We start from the raw sequence: 27,133 nt of genomic DNA, 5'->3' as shown, positions 1-27,133 counted from the left end.
CGTCTGTATCCGTGGCTCTTTGTTGCTAGAGGCAAATCAAAGCTTACTGACTCTCCCAGAAACCATTGTTTACTTTACTAACAGAAGCAGGTGTGTACTGTATGAGAAGTTGCTGGGATTTCCTTGTGCTCTCTGTCTCTCTTTCACAACAGCAGCAGATAAAGCCGAGTTAATAATTAATGTATTTATGGTCATTGTTGTGTGTTTCTGTTTTGTTTTTTTCCTTTTTCAGATCTAGTTCTTGTGTGTAAGGCAAAGCCTTTTATGACTCAACCAGTATAAGATCTGAAGGCTGATACTGATACCAGTATTTGGTGATTTAAGAAATCTGATATATTGGCCAATATTTTTTCTTTCTTTCTGACACATGACATTTAATCTTATTTTCTTAACATTTGTCATGTGTAATTATTTAGTCTTTACTAACACATATATTTACATGACTTGAAAAATAAACTTGTTTCATTGTCACAACAAAGAGTAGATTATTTTTTTGCGCCCGAATGAGCTGGTTGTTTGCAGCTTTTCCAAACACGTTGCCCTCTGGTTTAAAAACTGGACCACATCAGCGCTGTAACATGCTCGAAGGGTATTTCTTCCATCTCCTCTTTACTTTTTCATTTCTGTTTATTAGCCATTATAAATGTCAGTATGGATATATAGGAAAATAACTATTACTGGACTTTAATTTAATTAATAATATATTAATAATTAATTTTGTAAACACTACATTTGTAAATCATTTGAGGCGAGGGTTGACAATGAAACAGTTGCTTTAAGTTTTACTGGGAACCACATGAAGTGGCCAAGGACATCATTTCATGACAGTTAGTTCACGTCTCTCTTTTGTGTGTTTTGCTTTACTCTGAGGTGTGGATTCTTATTCTTCTGTGTTTTTCCAGTCCTATTCAAATTTCATAGAAATGGTAAATAACGAACAAAATTTAAAAATGCTTATCTTACAAATGTTAAATGCAAAATATAAATGAAGATTAGAAATGCTTCAACAGGCCTTCACGCTGTACAGTTTAGTTACTCCTCACTATTACATCGTGTAGTCTTCATTTTGCACTCTGACATAATTATGGTTTTAAGGATTTACTAATAAAATCTTGAAATGACTGAACTGTCAGGTTTTTGCTGTCTACACACACACACCTGCTGGAAATGACCGGTGTATGAGCTTGACACCAGTGTTGGTCAAGTTACTTGAAAATAGTAATTAGTTACTAATTACTGATTACTTCTCCAAGAAAGCAATCCCATTACTTTACTGATTACTTATTTTCAAAAGTAATTAGTTACTTTATTACGCAGTTACTTGTAATAAAACGACATTGTTTTTTTTTTTAACAGTTTTTCCTTTATACATATAAACAAAAGGAGAAGAGAAGGATTACAGATGATTTTTACATTTGGGGTCATTAACACTTGAGGCTGTAAAATGTTTAAAAAGAAAAAAGTGGGGGAGGTGAAATAAAGAAAAAAATATATAAATAAAATATTTCCCCGGATATAATAGTCCCTGCAAAATAATCCCATTCATTCCCACCCAGGTCACTGCCCTAGACCTGTACACTGTATTTCCACACCTGACATGAGGGAGTTGCACACAGACAAAAGTGAATGCACCTGAAAAATTCTTATAGATTTTGAAATGCTTTGAAATTTGAAAAATGAAAAAAAAAATTGAAAGAATTTTGGAGTGAATGTCTTATTTTTTCCAGTTTTAGACATGACATGAGGTCGTATAACCACTGTTTTTGAGTGGGAGGGGCCAACAGGGAACAGAATGATAGCGCCTGTCTTTTAGAGGCCAGTAGAAGCACCTCATTCCCACTGATGCCAAACAGAGCAAGAAAGGGGCCTCATCACACTGATAATCCTGGACATGGAAAACCTCTGTCTAGAACTGAACAAGACTGGGACAAGACCAGTACATGTAGATCATTTGTCACTTTTTTACTTTTAAAAACATGATACACAACCCGAACAGGTAATAAAACTGTAGACCTTTCAGCCCAGTTCAGTTTTTTCTGAATAATCCATTATATAAAATTGAATCAAATGAAAAAGTCTCTTTTAAAAATTCGTTTAATCAGTTTTAATCTTTTAACTTTATGCACATTACATCAAGCAAAAATGTAATTATATGCAAGAAATTTGTTTAAAATTTTTAAACCTATTTTCTGCATATTCCATCATATAAAATAAAATAAAATAAAATGTTGTGTTTTCACTCATTCTTTTAAATAGATGCAAGTAAAACACAGCAAACATTTAACTAAATCAGAGATTCAGCAGCACTAAGTCCTGTTGCTCTTTAATCAATTTTCACCTGTTTAGCAGGAGTGGGGCAGGTGGAGGTTTGCCCGGTGCCACAGTGGCCATGTCAGTGGGAAGATGCGGGGTTTCTCTGTGAATTTCACATTCCCGTGGCAGCGTCCTTGGTGCTTGCTTAGATTTTAAGTTTAATTTTTCACGTTAGAAAGAAGTTTTCTTCCCACGCAGAGTTACGCTGCACGGTTGTACTCTCTCCTGCACTCCATATTATCCACTGTTGATCTACACACATCTGTTGCTACCACGGACGTCGCACGCTCGCACGTCATAGTCATGAGACACTCTCACAAACAAAATCACGGTTTAGTAATGCAGCATGCTTACGGGAAAGTAACAGCAATCTAATTACCTTTTTGCAATAGTAATCCCTTTGTAATCCCGTGTTCTTGGAGAAGTTAATGTAATTATCAGGTAAAATCTGGCTTGTCTTGTCTGTGTGCTGAGTTACAGTTGTTAATGTGACTGTAAGCCTGTGAAACAAGTATTGTACTGACTGCAAGATTAAGCCTCTCATCTTATGTGGGTCATTTTTCATGTAGCCATAAACCATAGTGGTAACCCTTTCCTCTATTTCTCTCTCTTTCCCAGTGTTCCCAACTCTTGTCCAGCTAGTCCGCGCGGGGCGGGGTCATCGGGGTATCGCTACGGACGCAACATCACCTCCGACCTCCAGTTAGCAGCCGAATATGCTGCCAAGGCTGTTTCTGAGCAGAGGCGAAGTATTGCTGAGCAGAGAAGTGGGGGGAGTGAGCAGCGAGCGGAGTCAGCTGGTGGTGACAGTCCCCGGGTAAACATCCAGGCCTGATTGCTTCTAAGAAATCGACTGTTAATGTTTAACCTTAGAAAAAAAGCTGAGTGTGTCATTATGAATGCGTGTTTATTTAGACTCGTGTCTATCTTTTTTTTTGGGCCAGGATGAGTCCAAGCCACCTTATTCCTATGCACAGCTGATTGTCCAGGCCATCTCCTCGGCCCAAGACAAGCAGCTGACTCTCAGTGGCATCTACGCATACATCACCAAACACTACCCCTACTACCGCACTGCAGACAAGGGCTGGCAGGTACAGTAGTCTTGTCTAGAAATACAACTTTTACCCGAGTAAGCTGGGAAGAAACTTTCTCTTCTTTCAAACTGATGCTTCTGTTTCCAGTGACAAAACGTTTTTCCTTTTTCAAGAACTCAATCAGACACAATCTGTCTCTGAACCGCTACTTCTTGAAAGTGGCCCGCTCTCAGGACGAGCCGGGGAAAGGAAGCTTTTGGCGTCTGGATTCTGCCTCCGAGGCCAAGCTGGTGGAGCAGGCCTTCAGGAAGAGACGGCAAAGAGGGGTGGCCTGCTTTAGGACCCCGTTTGGACCCCTGTCATCAAGGTGGGCTTTGCAGTGGGTCATCCGTGACCTTCAAGTTGCACACACAGACACGCACAATGATTCAGTTAACCCTCTCTCCCTTCTCTCTGCTTCTGCTCCTTGCGATCATTTGATTGGACAGAACAAAGTAAGTGTGGTTCTGAGGTTTGCCTGAATGAGTAGAGGGTGCTGACAGTGAGGAGCTCTGCATGTCTTACTAAAAGTCTGTTGGTTAGTTATTTGATTTCTCTGCTTTTTCTGTATTTTGTTATTTAGGAGTGCTCCAGCATCCCCGACCCACCAGGGGCTTCTTTCTCCTCCTTCAAGCGGGCTGCAGACTCCCGAGTGTCTGAGCAGGGAGGGCTCGCCTATCCCCCACGACCACCACGAACAGCTGGCTAACAAACTGGCATCTGTACCTGAGTACAGGTATTCTCAGAGCGCCCCAGGTAAGCGTGCAAACAAAATCTCTTTCAAAGATCCGCAGATGACAAGCTTGCTAAAACGCATCAAGTAAATTGTGTCTGCCTCTGCATAGGCTCCCCAGTCAGTGCTCAGCCTGTCATCATGGCCACTCCCCATCACCCTACAGCGCTGTCCTCGGGCTCGGGGAAAGCCCTTGCTTTGCTTCCAGGTGGCGGTGGCCAAGTCCAGCCCATCCATGTGTTCCAAAGCTCCTCTCAGCCCTCTGTCACCATGGTGCGGGTGGTTACCAGCGTTCCTCCAAATGGGTACAGCGCTGTTGGAGGAGTAGAGGGCAACAGTGATCTCAGAGGTACGGCCGTTTGGGGGGGGGGGAGAATCTATTTTTGAAATGCTTTTTCTGCGTGATGCAATCCTTTGTAATGTGATACACAGGAAAGTGTATTCGAGTCTTTAAAGCTGTTGTGGCCTTGTTCACATCCTTAACGCCCCCTTGTTTTTACCGTCCAGTGCTGGGAATACTGGGCTATTCCTCAGTCACACCTTTACTGTTCAGCTTCACTGCACAAATCAGCAACGCAAGATATTTCTTGTAGCGCGTATAGCTGACAGTAGCCAAATCTCTGAGTTTCGCGACCTTAATTTCCATTTGCTGTAGAATCAGACACGTTTATCACTCTCCCTGAAGAGATGAGGTTTGTTTGGTGTAAATCCATGTGAAATTGTGTTTTGTTGCTCATTATGTCATGTTTTTAAGATCTGCATTTTCAGGACAGCATCCAACTGGTGCATACTGTGAACTGATATTTAGGAAATTATGCTAAATTCTGACAAATGTTTGATTACTGCAAAATCTGGCTGGATTGTTGACGGGTTCCCATGTTTGAATCGTACGCTTTGTCCTCAGAAGCCCAGCTGACCAGAGAGCGAGTGATCCAGACTGTGGAGAGTGCGGTGCAGGCCGGGGAAGCACGTAATCTGACCCCAGGTTTACATCAACTTCCCGTTCGCCCCATTACCCAGAATGGCAAACACACCACTGCTGCTGTTGTCACAGCAACCAGCCTTGCTAATGCATCTGGTAAGATTCTTTTTTTGGATGGTATTTTTTGTCCTTTAAACACAATAAGGTTTCATTATATTCAAGAAAAAGGCCGACCTCTTTACAGCACACAGCTGGGGGTTTGAGGCTCAGTGCGGGTCATCTACTAATCAGCAGTCAGTAGTTTGATCCCCGGCTTTTCCAGCATACATGTTGAAGTGTCTTAAAGCAAGATATTGAACCGCTCACCACCTTATCTAATATGCATGCACATGTTAGATAAGGCACTTGGGCTAGAAAGTTCTGTGTGACATGACCAGTAAAACGTGTTTTGAGTGCTCAGCTAGAGTAGAAACCAGTTCATTTACCATTTCACAAATGCACAAAACGATCCTTTGCTTATTTTCTTGTTTCGTGTTTTGTCCTGTTCAGGTCTGAGTAGTCCTCTGCAGATTTTGGCTGCTCAGGCCTCTAGCTCCCCTCCGGTGTTGGTGAGCAGACAGCCCAGTGCAGAAACTTTAGCTGGACAACCAGGCGAGCCCCAGGCCAAGCGGCCAAAGATGGAGGACGATGGCGGCCCCGAATCTGCTCAGCATCAAGCCACACTCGGTCAGCAGCCTGTCATTGTTGCCATGGCATCGCAAACCCATGACGCTAGGCAGTAAAACTCAGGGCCTCGCACCAGATACCCAGTGGACAGCCTCTCTATCGCCCCCTTAACGCGTCGCCTTTTATACTTATTTGATACGACTGTGGCCGACAGGCGGTCTCTCAGAAGGGAATTAATTCATAAGAACACACACTTCGGTCAAAAGTAGAGGAAACCTTTGGAATTTGTGCTGAAATTTTAAAAAAGAAGTTTTAGAATTACAATTTTTAAAAATGTAATCCATCATTCACTGACAATACACAGATTTAAGGTTATTAATTATAATAAAATCATTTCAGCACTACTCTTACTACGTGAATGTTGGATATTATCGCAGATACATTACTTATCACTCTCAGGCCAAAGAACTCACCTCTCCTGCGCTTCTCATTAGAGTCGCTGCCTGACGTAAAACCAGGGAACGTGAGATCCGAACGGCCCCGCGACCACAGAAAGGGCCGTCAGCATTAAGAGTCGACGAATCGCGTCGTTTCGTACAGTTGTGGGCAGAAGGCTAGAGAGGACTCAGCTGCATACACCCACACTAGGTTGTTAAGGCCCAGGAGACTTAAGAATATGATTGTACTCTTCATGAGGCTCTTCTCCAAGGATAAAGCGAGACAGAAGGCATCAAACGAGCGGTCTCAGACGAGAAAAGGCAGACGTTCATTTTAAAGAGCAGAATGTGAGACGTCTCTCTTCTTGCCTTCGCTTTAAAGAAAAACAAAAACAAACAAAAAGCAAAAAAAGAGAAAGGTATGTTGTTTTTGGAGAACAGATACGAGGAAATTCAGGTTATGACAAACCAGCAGTTTGCAGTTTTTGCTTCACTTCAGTCCAGTGCGGTTTATCGGCGCGAGGCTTCTCTGATTGAGGAAGATCGCAGCATCTGGACGGGAGAGAAGGAGCGAACCGGGCAACTATATGGAGTTGATTGAAGTGGAGCTAACCTAATGTAGACAAACTGATTGTTTTTAATTTTTTTGTTTCAGTAGCGGTAAAAAAAAAGCAAACGGAGCAGCCTGGGCGTACTTTTTTTTTGGATCGTCTTAGCACAGAGAAGCATTATTGTAATAATCCTTTAAAAGCCTTAAATATTTCTACATTTTTGTTCTTTTATTTTAACCTTTAGACGGCTTTACTGTTTTAGAGTAACTTAGTGCTTTAACAGCTGACGATCGGCGACACTACAGCGGTGACAGTTGCGCTGCATTGGTAGATTCGTTTCAGGTTTTTTGGGGGGTTTTTGTCAGGGGAAGGGCGGGACCAACACATGACCACAAATTTCAACAGTTCTTTTTTTTTCCACTCTGTTTGGTACTTCTGCCACCTACTGTTCTCGGCTCACACACTGTTGCTTTTTCTTGTTTCCTTAAATTCATTTTACAGTTTTGTTCTTCTTCTTTTGCCCAGTCTACCTCTCCTCACCAAGCACTCTCTCATCTTCGCAGCCTCCAAAGAGGAGTCAAGCTGTCGGCGATTCCTGCCACAATTAGATTTTTCTATAACACTTCCCTCTCCTCCACTCTTTGCTCAATCCTCACATTCTCACTCTCTTTAGATTTTTTTTCTCCACTCAAATTCCCTCACACAGGCCTCGTTTATAGCTGGGAATCAGGCATTCAGTAATTGTTGTTGCACATTATTAGAAAAAAATTAATACATTTTTTAAAAAAGTTGCGTAATGATTGTATGCTGCTCTATCTGCTAAATGACAAAGTTCTTCAAAGGTATTTTTTCTTATTTTGGAAAGAGAGAAAAAATATTTTGCTATATGTATAAAAAAAACAGCAGTCATCAATACGTAAACATTCTGGAAATAGAAAAGTATATGTATTTTTAAATGTTCCTGTTTTTGTGATTTGTTCAAATGTGTAGCACAAATTAAAGTTCCTCATTGACTTAAATGTTGTGTTGTCATCGCTCTTCTGTGCGACAGTGTCTGCCGTCGGGTGTAAGAATGAATTTGAAGTCTGTGTTGTGGTGTTGTTCCATTCAAAACTCGAGTATCCAACAATCTTTATTCTGAAGTCATTGTCAACAGTATAAATAATGACCAAAAGAGGGTCAACATGCATGAGATCAATGCCATACAAACCCTGAAACGCACAAAAGGAAACTGTTACTGCAAAAAAGAAGAAGAAACAAAACTGGGGAAAAAACAATGAAAACACCCAACAAGTTTCAAACTGCAGAAATGATCAGCAAAACTATGGTTTAAGTAAAACTGGCAAATATCTCATGCAGAGTTTCACACTTTGCTGAAAAAAAATCCACAGTGCAAATAACCAGCCAGTTACAACTCTAGAAAACATTATCAGATGGTAAGGTAAAGCTAGATATGGATGCCCTGCTGTGATTGGTGGTTATGGTCAGTCAGGTGACCCTTGTAGCACTGGCTGATGCTGTGGTCCAACACTTGGATTTGCTGAGGAAGGATTTGGAGTGAGTGACGGGATCTGGACGTGTCAGCATGGCTCTACATTATAAAGCAAAGGTGTTTTCATGCCTCCTTTAGGAGGAGAAAGGAAATGTAATGATGCAGTCTCATAACTGACAGAGACACTGTGATACCGTAACTGGCACGGCTGAACTTTGAACATCACGCCGCTGTGATAAGCTGCTTCTTAACCCCACAATGCCAAGTGTATCATATACACTCATCAGTTTGATTTTTATTTTGTATTTTTCAAAAAAAAAACTACTAATAAATCACATAAAATGGCAAATGTAGCAAAAACAATACAAATTAACACTATCCAAATTTATCTTTTTTTTCTCCTGTAGCTTCGGTTTAAAAAAAGAAACATCTTTCGATCAGGTACTTCATGGTTCAGGCTTCAAGAGGTGAAGGACGATGTTTTGCAGGTTGAATCCGAATTTGTCAAAAATGTAATTTCACTTCATTTTTTCCACCAAATGCATGGAACAACCTGACACATGGGTGCTTTTTGTAGTCCATCTTCAGGACTTTGTAGTTTTTACACAGCAGAGCTAGGCTTACATCCACCTTCACATTAAAAGGTTTCTTATAAGTGCAGTCGAGCTCTCTCTGAGCTCCAGGCTTCTCTTCATCTCGTCCTCACCTTCTGATCTTTTCTATCAAGGTAAAGTGATCGGGGGCAGGAGGTACTTTATGTTGTACTATTCGACCACGGCAGCTGGGATGTTTTGTCTAGTAAAATTGCTGCTGCTGCTAAATTTGTTTTATTCAAAGCATAATTAGAATAAAGAGAATTATATCTGATTCCAGGCAGCTATCCAAGCCCAATATTTTAACTTAAAACCAGCACAAACAGCATGGGTGGCTACCACTTTTCTTGTAATGTTGTTGAGCAAACCATGACATACAAAAAAAAAGTTTACAACCAATGACTGCACTTTCCCTTTTCTCCATCTGTAGGCTTTAGTGTCTCAAATATATTTCAGGAAAAACAAAAAACCCACAACAACACAAGTCGTTCCCAAAGGCGACTTCATCTTCTGAAGATCAAAATAATATGTGTGAGACAATGTTGAATATTTACAAACAGCTGTTTATGCTGCAGTTTAAATGCACAGCAAGGATGCAGCTGAGAGTCTGGAGTGGAGCATGTGGTCTTCATGGAGTGGTTATTAACTAAGTGCCCCCTCCCCCAGCGAAGGTGAAGTCCAGGTACGATGTCACAGGTGGAACGGGAGAGCGAGGTTGTACTACTCGTGATTTTTCAGTTCACTGCCTCTGTCGTTTTCTTCCACTCTTCAGTGCAAAAGTCAACACTCGTTCACAAACTTGCGTCTGTGGAGTAGACGCTGATACTGCTCGCTACAACAAATGGATTTACAAAACATTCAGAGGTTCACTGAGGCTCACTTTGTTTGCAAATACTTCTAAAATTCTAAAGTACATCTTCAGTTTGTGTCTACCTGTTTCAGAGAACTGGGTAGGCATCTCAGCGTGCTATTTACATCTGGAATTTAATAGAAACGACTCAAAAATACTGTTGGCAAAAGTCACACGTGCCTCTGGGCTTGACTGATGAGAATCCGCTGTGCTTTAAACCGCCTCACACTGCATACTGATTGGTTAGACCTAACCCACCTCAAACGCTGATTAATTAGGCAACTTTCCTCGCTGCGGACTCCTTTGAAGTCACCGAGGGTTTAAGACTGTGTCTGTTATACAAACCCAGCAGGAGTCTGCGTGAGGGAAGCAGGTACGGCAGCTGTTCAGTGGAGTCGTGGAGTGTAATCTGCTTGGCTTTGAGCCGTGCAGACGCTGGGTTTCACATTCATATTTCATGAGGCGTAGGTACTCCTTTGGCTGAGAGTGGTGTGTGTATCCCGTTTGTCAGTGCACACATCTGTATTCCTTGTTAGTTCCTATCTCCAGTCCGGTGTAGCATGTTGTGCATGTCTTAGCTGGGAGGCCGAGGTAATCAGCAGGAGGAGGCGCTGATCTTCTCCGAGACCTCTGGGTCGGACTTGGCTACCAGGAAACGCAGTCGACCCCCTCCCAGACGAATCAAATCCACCGCGCTGTATGGCACAAACGGGAGGAAGCGGAGGGAGAAGGACAGAGTCTGGTTACCTGATGCTCAGCAGAAACGTGAGGATAACATGGCATCACTGTCTGAGCTTCGACCAATCAAAGTAATCAATCGGCTTAAGAGGCTGACAGCAGTGGTTAGCAATGTGGAAAGTTTGCTCATTGTCATTGAAGTCAGTGATAACTCAGTGGTATCATTTATCTCTGTTTAACGCCTCCACTATAACTTCTCCCTTACCTCTGGTAGTCTGCTCCTATCAGACTGGTACCGTTCACCGCCAGGATGCGGTCTCCAATCCTCAGTCTGCCATCAGAGGCGGCTGGTCCATCGGGAATCAGAGTCCGGATGTAAATGCCTGGAGCGTTGAGAGGAGTGTGCTGCAGGATGGAGAAAGCAAAGGAAATCGATTGATGCCACAGCCAGGGAAAGTACTTGGCCAGAGGCAGGTGTCCATTAAAGCTGCATAACAGCTCACTACTACTGATAACTGCTGATTTAAACTGATATTTAGAAGTATACAAAACGCAGCACCACTACCTCTACCACTGAACCTTTTCTAGTTAGTCTGGTCTGGTTTTCTGGTCCTTTTCTAGACACTAACGTTAACAACCTTTTGCTATAGGTAGGAAAAACATTTAGTTCTATTTGCACACAATAACAGAATTATGCTCAAAGCTTGTAAAATAAAGTTAAAACTGAGTGTTATCTTCCAATTTGCACACAAGATAATAACTTTAGCGAGCTGTCACTTGAAAAAGCATCAAGGCTCTGGAAAGAAAACTAGTGAGAGATGTGTTTAAAGACCCTAGAACAACTGCCAGGACGCAAGTGAATGACTTAGCTAAGTTGGGAATTGTAGTCTCAAAGAAGACAATCCCTAGAGCCCTGCACGGGACTGGACTGTGAGGCTGAAGACCAAGAAAAACTCGACTTCTGCAGAAGAGACACCTGCAAGCCAGACTGTATGCTAAGATCAACCTGGTGAAAAATGATGCATACCAGAATTATAAAACTAAAGCTCTTTGGCCTCAGAGATTCTGGTCATGTTTGGAGAAAGAATGGAGAAGAGTGCAAGCTAAAGAACACTATCCAACAGTGAAACACAGTGATGGAGGTATCATGCTGTGGGGATGCTTCAGTGTGTCTGCAGCTGTGTAAAGGTGAAAGAAAACCTAAGCAGTCAGCAGCAAAACTGGGTGTAGGTTGTGATTTTATCTTATAAAACAACAATAATCGATAATCTCCAGAAACCAAAGTAAAGGTTATTAACTTGCATGCATAAAACCCTGACTTGAATGTCATGGAAAATCTGAGGAGTGAATTGAAAACCATCAAATCTGGAGGAGCTTGAGATATTAGCCAAAGAAAAATGGGCTGGGATTGCTCAGGAGACGTGTGTGAGACATGTTGAAAACTACAAAAACAACTGCAGGCTGTTATCCATCAAAAAAGATGCACAAGTGACTGTTAAAATTAATGGGCTAATAATTTTGACCCTGGTAGTATTTGGTTTTTGTGAAATAATTTTGTTTCTGTGCACAAAGTAAAATAATGTAAGCATTCAAAATAAAGCCACAGTGTTTAAAAACTTTAAAAATTTCTTTTTTTGCTATTTGGGCTGATTGGGACCTGATGAATGTAAAAACAAAGAATTACCTGATTTTTTTTAATATACCTGATTTTTGTTTCTAAGAAAAATGAGATCCACATATGAGGACATTCGTTTTAACAGTGGCAGAGAACAGTGGCAGTATAATGTGCATATTAGGCCCTTGTAGAGCAAAATTTGGTATTTTGGTCTAGACAACCCAAAATGTGTTGTCCACACGGCAGGTCCTAGGAGGGTAAAAATGACATTTTCAGGGAGGTAGCTCTTAAACAATAAATAAAGGATATGAATACAAAGTATTAATTTACTTTGCACTTTAATTTATTTGCAATACGTAACTTTAAAATGTGTAAATAGTAGTAGTTATTAGTGTCAGTATTTATTGTATGTCTAGCATGTGCATGTGGATACTGCTGAAATTTGTGAATTTCCCCCCGGGAATGAATAAACTATCTATAATCTAATCTATATACTTAGATCTAATCTTTATACTATATACTATATGTTAGTGACCCAGCATTTTTAAAGCACGTGGCTAAAACTCGATATATTGTGAAAAATGCGTTTGTCTACTTACCAGGCCGTCTATGAGTCCCATGCCCAGTCCGTAGGGTCCCTTGTCCAGTTCCACTACAAACACCACACACAAGTCATCAGGAAGGGAGGGGACGCCGGGGGAGGATACAGGGAAAGGGAATTCACACCCACTAATACACCCTGCAGAGGACACAGACACCCAAAGGCACAAAACACACACAGACACACACAGGGTCTCGCTATGGGGTTGGACAAACAGGAAAAAAACACAAGACTTGCTGTGCAGAAGAAACACGCGGATATTCAGACATGTGCAAAGGTGCAGCTGCTATACCACACACACATGCTTCTGCCTGCAGAGGTCACACTCACTACACAGTGAAGGGGATCTACTGTTGCACACACTTTAAATCAGCATTTTTTGTCATGCCCTTTCAGTGCAGCTATAAAGGCGTTTTAAACTGAGCAGTAATAAAATGTACAACATGCCACATTAATAAAGTGTTTGTGACAAATCCTCCCGCAATACACACACACACACACACACACACACGTCACTGAGTGACATGGTATTGACCGTAACATGGTTGATCAATGTAAATCTGCTGTTTCTTCATTAATTCTGTTCTGCAGAGGGTGTAGTGCCAAAGCAAACTCTGGATTCCTGTGACCTTAATTAATAATGTTTTTTGCCGCAGTGAGATGGATGGATTTGAAACTTAGAAATGAGAGCAGAGGTTGTCAATATCTGCAGGTATCTACTGCTGAAGATCTGAAATGTTGCTGATTTTTTCAAACACATGCATGCTCACTATCTAAAATTAACTGTAAGATTTAAACTTGCACATCTGGGGTGGACAAAATAATAAAAAATAATAATAAAGCACATTATGCAATTCAGTACAAAAAAAATCAGCTTGTGTGAAGCCTTTGTTCTTTTTTTGGTAAGGGGGGGTCTGATTACACGCTGGTACTTGTTGTTATTTGTGTTTTTATCAAAAAAATTTAATCTGCACATTAGTTTTTGCTATTTTGTCCACCTCCTGCAAATAACGCGGCCTACCCTCCAGTCCGTTGGTGATGAGTCCATTGGTCTTTTTACATTCAGCCACAGTCCTGCCGGTGCAGCCGTTGGTCTGAACGTTGGTGCCGATGAGCGGCACAGGCCCTCCTCCGCCTCCTCCTTCAGGGTACAAGGGGGTATTGGGAGGAGTCAGGAGGCAGGACGGGTCTGGATTTGCAGTTCGAGGGTGGTGAATAGTGCCGTTCCGTCTGAGGCTGTGTGTGTGAGACTGGCCTGAGGGTCTGTCCCGTCCTCTCTCCTCTCCTGGCTCTCCTGGCCCGCCGTCCCCTGGACCCCCTGAACGGGGACTGCTGTGGCTCGGAGGTAGCAGCTCCCTCTGTGTTGAGATGGGACAGACAGACTTTAGAGGATAATCTGACATCTAAAGTGAGGATGCAGATGATAGCAATAACAATTATTCCTTTTTTCTTTCACCTGCGAGAATATTTAGAGCATCGCTGAAGCTTTGCTCCTGCATGAAAACCCATCAGCTTGAGATGATTAAAATTTGAATGCATTATCATTGCACATATTAATGTTCCAGTGAGCATACTTTTAAATGCATATTTTTCTGTGTGCGGGTATGTGTACATATGAGGGTGCTGTAACACTAGGGATTATGGTCTAGTCAGCCGTTCCCACTAATTAGACAGCCTAAAGACTAATCAGATTAACCATGATTTAACCATGTCTAGGTTTCTGTGTGTGTGTGTGTGTGTGTGTGTGTGTGTGCGTGCGCGTGTGCGTGTGTGTGTGTGTGGGGGGGGGTTGGCTGGAATAGAGGGTTTTGTCTTTCATTTATGGGATTACGAGGAACTCCTCAACAGCCACAGCTGCTGAGGCACATGGCCTGGATTACTAGGTGTACTCAAGTACACACTTGAGTGTGTGTATGTTTGTCTTTCTGAACCTGAACTTCCGGCCAGTCAGCTGTGTTGGTTCCATTGGAGTGTGTCTGCACACTGGGAGTGTTGGTGTGTGTTTGCGTCTTGGTGCGGAGCCCCCACAGGTAGTGCCGGATGTAGAGCAGCTGTCTGTAGATGCTGTCTTCTACACACTCGCTGTCCAGGTCCACTCTGAAGCCCGAGCTGGGCAGCACAATTGGAGGGTGGTTCTCAAAGCTCTCCAGGAGGTCGACTGCAAACACAAACACTGATGTTAACATAAATCTGTGTTGCTGTCTTGAAGGACTACATATTCAATACACAATGCACAATTAGTATAAATAGCGCTAGCTGCTAGTTAGCATTAACTGTATTGAATGCACACAAGTTTACGCAACGTGTATCTAGCACTCTCTCTTCTATCTACCAGTTCTGATCCTGGTTTCAAGAAACCTCAAAATGCTTTGAAGTATGAGTAGGTCATCAATAATCCTTGTTTTTTAATTACAATTTTGTCTTCCAACAATCACAAAAACTATTTCGTCTTGATGCGTGCTCAATCATCCAGGTATCCCCAAAAGTTGATTCGGTTCATCTGGACGTAGCGTTTTCAGTGGGAGAAACGTTTCATCACTCTTCCAAGTGACTTCTTCAGTCTCAGCTGACTGCAGGTTTCTCCAATCTTATAAATAATGAGATAATTGATCAATGGTCAATAATTGATCAATGGTCATGAGAATTTGCATATTAATGATCAAGGAACTGACCTCCCAGTCCATTGTTCTTTCAGTGGTGCCAGTTTCAGTCATTATGCAAATGTACTGTTTATAAGATTGGGGAAACCTGCAGTCAGCTGAGACTGAAGAAGTGATGGAACATTTCTCCCACTGAAACGCTACGTCCAGATGAACCAAATCAACTGTTGGGCACAAAAACTATTATGTCTTCTTTATAACAAATCAGTGCATATCTTTCCCTTCCTCTGCTCTCCTCACTCAACAAAGTTGCCCAAAGTTCACAAAGTGTTAGATTGTTCACCCATTAACAGGTAAATATGAGGCTAGACCAAGGTAGTTTTATTACTTCATTATGTGATGTCAAATACCTCAGACTCGGACGTTTGGTGCATCTGTTTGGCTGAGGAGCCAGCGGTACAAAGCTACCACCTGTAGGATTATGACTAAACGCCTTTAAGTTGAGATGCCGCCTGCACATGACCTTTTCTACAGCGTAAGAACATCAGTTTGTCTTGGATAGCTTTGGATACCCTTCATCCTGCATCTCAGTTAATGGGAAAACTGGAGCTAAACTGGAGCAGGCAACCTATTTTTCTTTTTGATTTACACATTCACCTAACAAGTGAAAGCTTTTTAGTTCAATCCCAGAAAGAGACAAATCTCTGGGGTTGCATCAGGAAGGTCATCTGGCATAAAAACTCATGCAGAGCTAGTATCCACACTTACAGAGGAAATAATGTTAAAAATGTTGTTTTGACAGCTTAATAAGTGCATGGTGCTTTCAAAGTCAACGAGTAATTGTGTTAAATCACTGTGATTCAGTACTGTCTGAGAATTTCTGCTCCTTTAGTTATAAAGCTGCTTGTCAAACACGTAAGAAAAAATTTCAGCTATTTCCTGATATAGTGATATCAGCATCTATATGCACCAATAAATGAAAAATACAGCAAGGAAAGAGACAACAGGGAAAGTCTCCCAATTACATCAAGAGTGTTGATGTTTCTTAGTTTGTCAACCAGAGGGCACTCTGCAACTTCTCTGATGGTAATGCCACAAACCAGCTGACCCAAGTGTAAACATATAAACAACAACGTGTCAATAAAACCATCATTTTTTCATTTTTAAACTGTACTGTCATGTAACGTTAGTGTGTACTAATAAATAATAGATAAAACAGATAAAAAAAAAATTTTGTGTGAAAGAAATAAAAATATCGGCCCACAAATAAGATTTTTAAACGACCAAATATCAGTAGCAGTCCTGGTTTAAAACAGATTTATTTGTTTTTGCTTGATCTTCTCCTTCATTCTACAAGCTGCTCAACAACCCCTGTAAACCATTACACAATTGACCTTTAGCACGACAGTAACAGGCCTCCAACTGCCAACTCACGAGATTCAGACCAGTATTTATTGTATCTATAATCCCAACTCATAACACGAGGGCTTCGTGTTGTCATAATGTTGTCAGCGTCTCTGGCCGGAAAAATTCACACAAGCTCACAAACGTACCTGTTCTGTATATGTACGGCTCGTCCTCGCTGCTGGGTTGCCATGTTGGAACGGGGCCTATCTCTGCTGTGAGCTGGTACTGAGTGAGAATGCGGTGGAGCTGGACTGGTTTCAGAGTTGGGTGCTCACTGGACAGCGCTCGCCACCCCAACTGCAAACAAAGAGCAGAAATAAATCCCAGACTTGAAGAGATGAGAGGATGTCAGGGGAGTCACAAGTTTATTAGCAGGGTTTTGTAGGATGTCACTCATCACAAGCTGATCGATCACTTCATTTACAACTTGAGACTAATTTTTTATTTTAAGATTTTCTGCTTACGCCCACGTATTCCCTCCCCACTGCTTATAGCAATGTGAGGCTCATCATATACCAGCACAAACAAAAGAGACATTTCCCTGTGTGTTACCTGAGTGAGCTGTTGGGGGTGTGTGGCCAATATGGACACTGTGCTGTTGAGTTTGGTGAAGAATTTTTCAGCCAGATGTCCCAGACCGGACCTGCTCGCCCACTCCATGACCATCCTCAAGCATGCCTGAATCTGCAGCATCTTGGAACGCTGGAACCAACCCCGAGACGGACCTGCGTGCACAAAGACACATACACACACACACACGAGCAGAAGGGAGCGTTTTGAGTATTTAATCAGAAACACTGCAGTCGATTTTTATTCGAGGGTGTGCGCATGAGAAAGGCAGAGTAAAATACAGAATGTGTGCTTCTGAGATCTTACGTCTGCGTGCATGTGTGCTGTTCGGCAATACAGACATTAATTTTTAATTAGGTTGTGATTGCAGTAGGTGGAACAATAGCAACAGCCAGCAACCGCCTACTCCTCGCAGAATACAAATGCACCGCTGCAGAAGGGCTCAGCTGACTGAGCTCCTGCTTGTGTAATCCTTCCTTTTCTCTCCCGCACATCAAAGAACTGAAAGGAAGTTTTGTGGCAAGTTAAGCAGGCGATGACTATAAGTCTAGCACCTTTGAAGCTGGGCTCCTATTGTTTCATTACCTCACTGCAGCTTTAATGCATTTAATACTTTCTGGTATGTACCCCTCCACCCCCTCAAAGTGAGCTAAGGCTCGAGTTGGGGCTCAGTAGAAACGATGAAAAATAACTGCGCTCCAATGGTGTCATTTTTTCAGAGCCTGCAAATATTTTAATACCTACATTTTACATAATCAGAGCAAATGTGCAAAACATCTATCAGATGTGGTTAAAATCTCCTTTTTAATCTGCAGTCTGCAAGTCAAAACAAGCAATAATTAATCTAAATACTAGTTCTATATATAGTAAACATACACAGCAATATATAATGCAATAATTCTGCAATGACAAGGCAATCACAATTTTATCAGCCAAATATTACCCATTATCAGCATTATACGCCTATATTGACTAAATAATGGCAATTATAGCTGATATGAGCCAACAGACAAGTAAGATGCCATTCACCACTGTCCAAGGCTGACATTTATCCGATCCATTTACTGTAAAGATTGGCAGTTTTTCTAGATAAGAGAGTGTAAAACAGACAGAAAGTACGGTGGGGGGTGGGGGTGACATCCAGAAAACAGTCTGAGGCAAGCTCGAAACCCGGACGCTTCAGCAAAGACTCTGGCCTTCGGTACATGGGTCATCTGTTCAACCAGGTGAGCTATAGTGATCCATCCAACAGACAGGTAAACAAATTCCTGTAATCAGGCAAATGTCTAAAAATCCCTGCACAATTTCCTAAAGCATCTGACATTAGAGAAATGAAACCTAAAAGTAAGAGAGTTTTTGGCACATTACTTACAAATACCAGAAATGATGAACTGAATAACTGTTGCACCTGCAATAGTTAATATTTCCCAGAACCCATACATGAATAGAAATGTCTCAATGAAACCGTCCGCTTCCTATATAAAACTGTTTAAAACAGGCTAGATAACAAACTGTGGGCAGCTGTGAAAACTGATGTAGTAAAATTATAACAGAAATGTCCACAATTCAATAAAAAAGCTGCCACGGGATGCCTGGGTGGGTGTAGATCCCAGGGGGAGACTGGTCTGGTTGTGAAAATAAGTACTGTAAAATGACCCTCGGCTCACTTTTTCTGAGTAAACACTTTCCTGATAAGTTTATGGGCTCAATCGCTACTTATTTAATACAAAGTGATCTTTATTTTGTACATTACAGTAGATGTTGAGTACAATCAAAGATAAAGCAGAGTGTGGCTTGGGCGTGTCTGCTATAGAAGAGTGCAGTGCTTTTGCCTTCTCTGTAAAATCCCCCCTCGTGGCATCTAGTATCACAGCAAGTCTAGTTTTAAAACAGCACTTCAAAGCCACAGCACCGATACTTCCATCCTTAATATACAGTCTCTGTTTCTACCAAACATGTCTAACTTTTGCTTTTAAGGACATTAAAGTCAAGGGAATGATCTGGATTCCTAAATTCCTTTTTTAGGACACACACAGACACACAGTCCTAAACTGAACGTCTCCCCCCAAAATCACTACAAGCAGCACATGACAGGAAGCTTCAGGCAGACAATGAACTGGCAGCATTATCTGCTGACTGCGCGCACACACACATAACTTCTGCCATATGTTTTGGATGCACGCACACACCCTCCGCTGTAATAGGCTTATGTCTAGGCATACAGTAATCTATATGAGAGGCATCGCAAACTGACCAGACATCTCTTAACCTCTCGGCAAAAGGTGTGATAATGCCGTGTATACCCCAAAATCAAACCATCCAAACAGCATTTATTATAATTTGTTAGCAAGTTTTCCCTACAACACAACGAACATCTCCGCCACTCCGTTCATCTTTCCTCGGCTGTATGATTGAGCAATGTGAGTGTAGGGTTTTTGAATGCTGAATGTGAACAAGTGTGCATGTGTGTGTGAGTGGGTTGTGGAGCACCCAGTGCGAACGTCAGCGTTACCTGCTACAAACTCACTTCTCTGTTACCATGGACACCATCAGCAGAGAAATATCAATGAGCGACAAAAATGGGAGCGAGGCAGAGAGAAAACCAGACAGCAAGGCAGAGAGGGAGGTGGAGATGAGATGGGGGACGGTGTAGCCCCTGCATGTATTAAAGGTATTTCTCCTTCTGCCTTTGCCAGACATGTGATCTGTCCTGTCTCTACGAGCTAATGAAGACATATGGCATGTATCTGAGTGTGTGTGTATGTGTCCGTGTGTGTAAGACAAACGATATAAAGAGAGGGCGAGGGGAGCTGGCTTGACATGCAGACACAGCTGGCAGTAAATTACTGTTTTTTTCTGTTTTTGTTGTTGTTATTTTTAAAGAAAGGTAAGAGCCTATTAGCAAAGTCATCATAACAACTGAACGACCTTCCAGCCCTTTACCCTTCACTCCGCCCTTTTTCACTCCTCCCCTGCTCTATCTGCTCTCTCTCGCCTCCACCCAATCCCATCTCCACTCTTCTTTGTCTCACCCCCTGATGGCCAGATGGAAAGAAGGAAGGCAAGACGGAGGTGGGGGAGGAGGAAGAGGAGGGGGAAACAGAATGCAGATAGGAGAAGGGCACTGAGGACAAATCTGGGTTAGTCCCCTGTCAAAATGCTGACAAGGACACAAGGACACAGTTTAGTTCACTGTGTCTCTCATATACTTTCACAACTGTACGAACCCGGAGGGTCTAATGCAAATGCAAGAGAGAGAGAGTGTGTGTGTGTGTATGCTTTTTCTATACCTTTGTCCATCAGTTGGTTAAACAGTGACACGTTGGAGAAGAAGAAGAGGTAAGCAAACATTTGAGCCTGGATCTCTGGGTGAACCTGGTAGCCTTGCAGAAGCTCCTGCGCACTCTGAAAGACCTGCACACACACATACACACCCATAGATTTCATAGTCTTTGCTGTAGCTTCTATTCCTATACGTCAGTATACCTAAGCAGCTACAGTTAGGTTCATAAGTATTTGGACAATGATGCATAAAATCTACCACAATAGATTTTAAATCCTACAATCATTATAGGATTGTGTAGGCTTTCAGAAGGGGTTAAATAAGTATTAAGTATTTCCTTATCTGTTTAGGGGTTACAGTCATTTTATACAGTTTTATGGCCAGGTGAGGGCTCTTCTCTCAAGATCTAGTTTCGATTCCATGTGTTGAAGTTGCATTTTTTAATATGAGGTACAAAGAGTTGTTAATGCAAAAGAAGGAGGACATCTTTAACCTGATAAATCTACATAAACCTTTCAGAGAGATATCAAAAACTTTGGTAGTGTTAAAATCAACAGTCTGGGGAATTATTAAAAGGAAGGAATGACTTGGCCAACTGAAAATGACTGAAGACAATTAAAGTGGATGATCACAGAATTCTTTCCGTGGTTAACAAAAACAATTTCACAACATCCAACCAAATCAGAAACACTCTCTAGGAGGTAGGTGTATTATTGTCAAGGTCTACCATCAAAATTTGTCTTTAGGAATAGAAATACAGAGCGATTACTACAAGGTAAAAATTACTGGTTACACTCAAGAAAAGGAAAGCCAAAAAGCCTTTGCCTGATAACATCCTTCTTTGGACAGATTTATTTGCAAGATTTATTTGCACAAGAATGATGAGAAGAGAAAAGTATGGAGGAAGACAGAAAGGCCTGGCAGAGCATCTCAGAGAGAGGAAAGGCAGCATGTGATGATGTCCACGGGTTCAAGACTTCCAGACTTTTGAATAAAAATGTTTGTAATTCCTGAACACTTAATGCAATAGTTCTGGCTTTGGACCGGATGCTATTTACGACCCCTGAATTAAAGCTGAAAGTCTGCACATATATTGACTGCCTGACTTAAAATAGACTGTGGTGGTGTAGAGACACGAAACTAAAAATTCTGTCATTGTCCTCAGTTGTATGCCTCTAAATGTATATATGTTGGCAATCCAAGCAGGGTAGTAGCCCTAAAATGTGCATGACAAGCATCTTTTATAAAAATAATTTTAATATGTGCAAATACTCTGAAAACAAAGATATTACTGGTGTCTTAACGTTTTAATAAATTAACTTCTCATGACCTTGAAAACCCGAACTTGTACAAAGCTATGCACATCCCTACCTGCAAGACCCTTCGCACAGGTTCAGGAAACCCCACGCCTCCTTTCCAGCAGGGCTCAGAGCTGTCGACTGGAAATGGATTACAGTCCAACAGACCCGGTAACACCACATAAAGAGCCTGGACACAAACACACGAAAACAGAAATACATTATGATGAAGGTGATCGGAATTACAGAATAGTTCACACCATCCGGGCATTCTTTGTGCCCACGAAGGTGTGTTATTATTCATCCGGTGCAATTTAAACAACACAACAAAAACCTTCTTAGTCATTTAGAAGATAGCATCGCTGCTGTGTTGACAGATTACCTTGGTGATATAGTAGACACACTGCTGGAAAGTGTACATGATTACTTCTTCCAAGATTGTCATAGCCTCCTCATTGGCTGATATGGTCGCTGATAGCAACGACTCCTTTGACCCTAGACACAGATGATGGAGACGGAGTCACATTTAAGATATATACAGGGAGAGAGAGAGGGAGGGCTGTAGCTGTGTCAGTATCTACTGTATGTCAGTGTGAGTAATGACTCCAAGTTGTTTCCACACTCATCATTCTGACTTTGCGTATGTGTGTGCGTACCTTGCAGTGTCTCTATGCTGTGTGTGTATGCTGGTGCTCTTTGCTGTATGAAGTAGAGGATCTCGATAGAGTTGGACATCCAGAAGAAAATGGTCTGCAGGTCTGGGACCAGGTCTGAGATGCTGAGCAGAGACAGCGAGGCCGGGTCCTGGCTACTTGGACGTGCAGAGACAAGTTACACACAGTCAGGTAGGCTTCTCGACACCATGCACATTCCTACATAAACTGCTTTCACACGTGACCTCTGGACAGTCGGGTCAGGACTTAGCCACCAATCGGACATTTTCACATTCAGCACACAGCAGAAGATAGTTTGCTTCAGATGCATTCTCACTATGCACAATAACACAGTGTGGTTTAGGTGAGGGAGCTGCCTGACTAGAACGTGCGAGAGGCAAGAAAAAGGACGACCAATTGCTCCCAGACTATGAAGTGTGCTATTCGCACACGAGCAGTCGACGTCTTACTAGTTTGTAGCAGGTTTAATGACAGAGAACTCTGTTAACGTAATCCCTGCCAATGATGAATTTTTCTGTACTTTCTGATCATAAGAGAGTGTTTGATGGATATGTTTATATATATTCATAGTAGAAAAATATTCTGGGAGGTCTTGAATGATAAGTGAGTCCCAAGTCTCTGGTAAGTTCAAAACAATGCTCTATAAAAGGTCAGGGCTCAAGGCAGCCACACAAAATAAAATGCACATGAGACCGTCAGCTTCCTATTTTTTAACACGAGCTGGAAATTGATACTTACTGCTGAGCTTGCTTCTGCGCCAGCTCCTTTGTCTTCTCCTGCAGGGCGTACAAGCACGCACGCACGCACACGCACGCACACACACACACACACACACACACACACACACACACACACACACACACACACACACACAGAACAATTAAGGGCTCATTAAACTTTTAAAGCGTGCGTAGGAGAAGCACACTTCATGACGCTTTTACTAACCTACAGTAAGAAGTAGCACCACTATCATTTACAAACCCATAGTGACACATGTTGAGAATTACCTCATGCTCCACTGTCCTGAATATAAAATCACCCTAATTATAATTGAAAAAAACAAAACAAAACTAATTAAACAAAAAAAGGGAGAAATAAACCACACCTTCCTTTTAACCAACAGCCATAAACTGAATACATTTTTGGGGCTTCCTCCAGTGTGTAATTGCAGCAGTTGGCCACCTCACTTGAAGCAACTCCACAGCTCTATAAATTTCACACTTTCAATATAACATAAACCTTCAGGAAACATTGTTTCACTCTGAAGTACTGTTCTTTTAATGACTGTGGCTTTAGCCCAACAACTAACTGACTAAACTCATAAGATGAGACACATCAGGGAGCTGTTCTCACCGCAGTGGGACAATTTTATTGCAAAGTGCAGGAAAAAAAGGTCACAAAATATTCACAGTAAGGTATTAAAATATCAGATAAGTTGGCATCAAATCTTTATGCAATGCTGGATAAAGTGGACTTGTTTGGGAAACAAGTGTAGAGGAGATGAAGGTAAATTTGATCCCTTTAGGAATAACTACCGAAGAAGTGTCTGGAGGGGTAAAATGAGTATTTGCCAAAAGTAAAGCTCAGGGGGTGAAAATCTTCTGCTTTAGGTTTTTTTTATGTGAAAGCCAAATAACAAGCATAGCAGGGGTTTAGTTAAAACAGACGACTGTGCACGGCTGGAGTGTAACACAGTATAAAACGTGATACGGCAGCCTGTTTAACGATTCACCTGACCTGACATGGCTGACCAGTTCCTCTCCACACGAGGCCAGAGGGACCACAGAGAGACACAGACACAGTAACAAGCTGAAACTGACCCATGCTATGCTCTGGATTCGCCGGACGATCTTGAGCAGCAGTTTTCCGAAACTTCCAGGTGGGAATGTCGATGCAGAGTGCTGTATGCACATGCACAGCAGGTAGGCAGGTGTCAGCTTGTGGTCATCTCCTGAGCAGAGGACACAGGTCGACTTATTGAAAACACACTGAATAATTTAGAGGCTTCAATGAAGCTAATTTCAGCTGGAAGGCATATGAAAAGTAACGTGGTCAGGAATCGTAAAACCAGAAGCTGCTGTTCAAGTCTTAAACTTTTATGTTTGCATTGACACTGTTAATGATCTGTACGCAGCAGGACAAGGACGAAAACTGCTGATGAAATACTCTCCTTGTCCTCCCACAAATAAGGCAGTAATGTAATAATCTGCCTGAGTTCATCTACTGAGAATTTATTAGTATTCAAATTAAGTTTCTCCACATTTTTGAGCTTGAACTGAAATGTTTTCCATCACTGGGCAGCAAAAGTCTCATATAACATATTGTGGATAAAGAACCACAAAATACAGTTTGGTACTTTTGCTAGAAAATCATTTTAACTGGACCTCAGATAAAAAAAAGGTTCAGTTGATGTCTTTGATAATCTTTATATTACAGTAAGCCAGGCTGCTGACCTCCAGGTTCTATGAGAGACACGATCCTGTTTAGCAGCTGGTCTTCATGAGCCTGGTCAAACTCCAGCTGCAGCCTCCTTTTCTGACCTCCTCCAGCTCCTCTTCCTCCTCCATCACCCCCTGACACAGTAACTGGCCCTCCTGTTGACGTCCCCACGCTGCGGGGTTTCACCAGGTGAGGTTTGAAACCGCGTCTGACCGCCGGGGTGCTCGACACCTGCGCTGCTCTCTCTTTCAGCACGGAGCCGCACATCTTACAAGTCTGAGCCCCGCCCTCTCCCTCCTCCGCCCCTGCATCGTAAAGCTGACCCAGCGTGCGAAGGCGTGCCAAGGTCTGCGCGGGTAGTGGCTTAGAACCTGTGGGATCCTTGTACAGAAAGATGTAATGTGCCCCGAAGGAAAGGAGGTCACCGTGCCGCAGCGTGGTGGAGCGCTCGCAGCGGGAAAAGTTCACCAGGACTGTGGCGTTGAGCACGGCCTCGACTGCAACGCAGAATCGTTGACTCTCCCCCTGCTCTTCTCCTTTGTTGTTGTTGCTGGCATGGCGACGGGGCGCGGGGACTCGGCGTAAGCGGCAGTGGAGCGGCAGGATGTCGGGGGAGAAGAGGCAGATGTTGGGACGAGCTGATGGAGTCTCCTGACCGACCGTGTGCTGCTCTCTGTTCAGCAGATACACCAGGCAGTCCTGCAACACAGAAAGCAAAAAAGGTCACAAAAATCAGACACACTAGAGGTCTGATTTTTGTGAGTACCCTCACCTGCCGATTGAATCCCTGAAGCAGCAGAAGATGAGGGGACTGGTACAGAGAGTGCTTCACCCCTCCTCCTCCTCCTCCCTGACTGCTCTCCTCTTTTCTCCGGCTGCTGGAGGTCCCCTCGCGTTCTCGGCCTCTCAGTGGTCCTGGCAGGGTGGAGTAATAACGCTTGGGCTCCTCTCCCAATCCCAGCTGCAGATGGATGTGCATGCACACATTTAAGATTGAATGCACTTCATAAGCAGTTCAGTAAATACTAACAATCAATCATCTTCAGCAGGAGGCCCCACCTGGTTGAGGCTAGTCTCGCTGAGGCTGCGACAGAAGGATGAGTTGCTGGATCGGGGCAGGGTCAGCGTCCCCTTCGCCCTGTTCCTCTGGAGCTTACGAGCCTGGGCATTAATATCTACGATGAACAGCAAGCCAGAGAACACGTAGGGAGAGAGAAGGACAAGAGGGAGAACAGGTGGAGAATAATAAAGAGGAGCAAGGAGAGGCAAAGAATGGAAGAGAAAAGGGAGAAAGTGTGCTTAAACCTGGTATCTACTTTCTTAACATGTATGTTTGACAGATGGGGAAACTGAGTAGGTCTGGTTGAAGCATTTTCTCAGACTTCAGTAACACAAATGCATACGTCATGTGTGAGCTGAGTGAAAACCAACAAAACAAATCCAGGCAGGAGTGAGACAGTCAAAGTCAGATGAAGTTAATGGTGCTGGATGGAGCAGCACATGTAGCTGACAACAGTGAACCAGATGAAAGGTGAACTGAGCTCGTCGTGGCTCGAGTTTGAGGACGTTTGAGGCCATGCAATGGCTCACACAGATTTACCCACACACGAGAAAATCACTGGCAATGGGGGTGGCACTGGTGACAACGCAGGTAGAGGTGGTCTTCATGGCAATGACTGACAGCCACCCTACCTGAGGCCAGTCCCCACCTTTAGAGCTGGACTGTACCACTCGACCACACCGCAGGGGGGAGCTCCTGTGTTTGCCCAGCCCAGACCGACCCATTAGAGCCACCAGGAATTGTGGGGTTTTGGGCCCTACAGCAGGGTGGGAGGGGTTAGGAAGGGGGGTAAGGTGAGAAAACACCCCCACACCAAGGACAAAAAACAACCCCCAAACACACACGCCATCCGCACAACACAAGACACAATACATGCACTGTGGAGCAAAGTGAGTCTGTTGTGCTTTAAGTGAGAAACATCAGCCGTTAGTAGAGAGAGAGATACACAGTTAAAGGTGTGAGGCACAGGATTTTTTTACTCTAACACATCACTGACAAATTAGCTGCACTTTCCATTAGAAACTTAGCGTGTTTCAATCTTTAAATTTGATCTGTTTAGATGCTGTGCAGTGATATCAAATTGGATGCCTGCTGCTGGCTCTGAAGGGGAGGAAAACCAGTAAAAATGGCATCAAGTATACCACTGATGGATGATAATTGGGGTTTAACAATTCCTCCACATCCACCATCAGGGTTACACTTGAGTTTTTAGCATATTGTTTAACCATCCATTTTCCTTATGAGCCAATTCAGGGTCACTAGATGCTGGAGGATATC

At 42.7% G+C, this 27,133-nt stretch overlaps 2 protein-coding genes across 6 annotated transcripts in view; one reads left to right on the top strand and one right to left on the bottom strand.

The window, feature by feature from the left end:
* The window catches only part of foxk1 (forkhead box K1), a 23,052-nt gene extending 15,338 nt beyond the window's left edge, over positions 1-7,714 (top strand). The window contains exons 3-10 of one of the 2 annotated variants that reach the window (XM_005750203.2): positions 2,932-3,130; positions 3,258-3,404; positions 3,521-3,714; positions 3,836-3,841; positions 3,970-4,142; positions 4,232-4,468; positions 5,024-5,197; positions 5,591-7,714. In XM_005750203.2, the coding sequence (XP_005750260.1) occupies positions 2,932-3,130; positions 3,258-3,404; positions 3,521-3,714; positions 3,836-3,841; positions 3,970-4,142; positions 4,232-4,468; positions 5,024-5,197; positions 5,591-5,823 (1,363 nt within the window). In that variant the 3' untranslated portion in view covers positions 5,824-7,714. The remainder of the gene's footprint in view (positions 1-2,931; positions 3,131-3,257; positions 3,405-3,520; positions 3,715-3,835; positions 3,842-3,969; positions 4,143-4,231; positions 4,469-5,023; positions 5,198-5,590) is intronic. The other variant, XM_005750204.2, reaches the window with a different exon arrangement.
* Positions 7,715-8,600: 886 nt separating this feature from the next.
* Positions 8,601-27,133, bottom strand: part of radil (Ras association and DIL domains) — a 30,389-nt gene continuing 11,856 nt past the window's right edge. Inside the window, exons 5-21 of one of the 4 annotated variants that reach the window (XM_005750199.2) lie at positions 26,505-26,612; positions 25,855-25,970; positions 25,568-25,756; positions 24,810-25,494; positions 24,177-24,307; positions 23,095-23,132; positions 22,339-22,493; positions 22,065-22,177; positions 21,756-21,872; positions 20,392-20,515; positions 17,084-17,256; positions 16,678-16,828; positions 14,456-14,682; positions 13,546-13,882; positions 12,523-12,662; positions 10,574-10,713; positions 8,601-10,325 (exon numbers count right to left, since the gene is read on the bottom strand). In XM_005750199.2, the coding sequence (XP_005750256.1) occupies positions 10,226-10,325; positions 10,574-10,713; positions 12,523-12,662; positions 13,546-13,882; positions 14,456-14,682; positions 16,678-16,828; positions 17,084-17,256; positions 20,392-20,515; positions 21,756-21,872; positions 22,065-22,177; positions 22,339-22,493; positions 23,095-23,132; positions 24,177-24,307; positions 24,810-25,494; positions 25,568-25,756; positions 25,855-25,970; positions 26,505-26,612 (3,044 nt within the window). In that variant the 3' untranslated portion in view covers positions 8,601-10,225. The remainder of the gene's footprint in view (positions 10,326-10,573; positions 10,714-12,522; positions 12,663-13,545; positions 13,883-14,455; positions 14,683-16,677; positions 16,829-17,083; positions 17,257-20,391; positions 20,516-21,755; positions 21,873-22,064; positions 22,178-22,338; positions 22,494-23,094; positions 23,133-24,176; positions 24,308-24,809; positions 25,495-25,567; positions 25,757-25,854; positions 25,971-26,504; positions 26,613-27,133) is intronic. The other 3 variants (XM_005750201.1, XM_005750200.1, XM_005750202.1) reach the window with 3 other exon arrangements.

Source organism: Pundamilia nyererei, unplaced genomic scaffold, assembly GCF_000239375.1.
Source record: "Pundamilia nyererei isolate P.nyererei 1_Seehausen unplaced genomic scaffold, PunNye1.0 scaffold00265, whole genome shotgun sequence".
In the NCBI taxonomy this organism is placed as follows: Eukaryota; Metazoa; Chordata; class Actinopteri; order Cichliformes; family Cichlidae; genus Pundamilia; species Pundamilia nyererei.
This window is presented reverse-complemented; position numbering and strand designations above follow the sequence as displayed.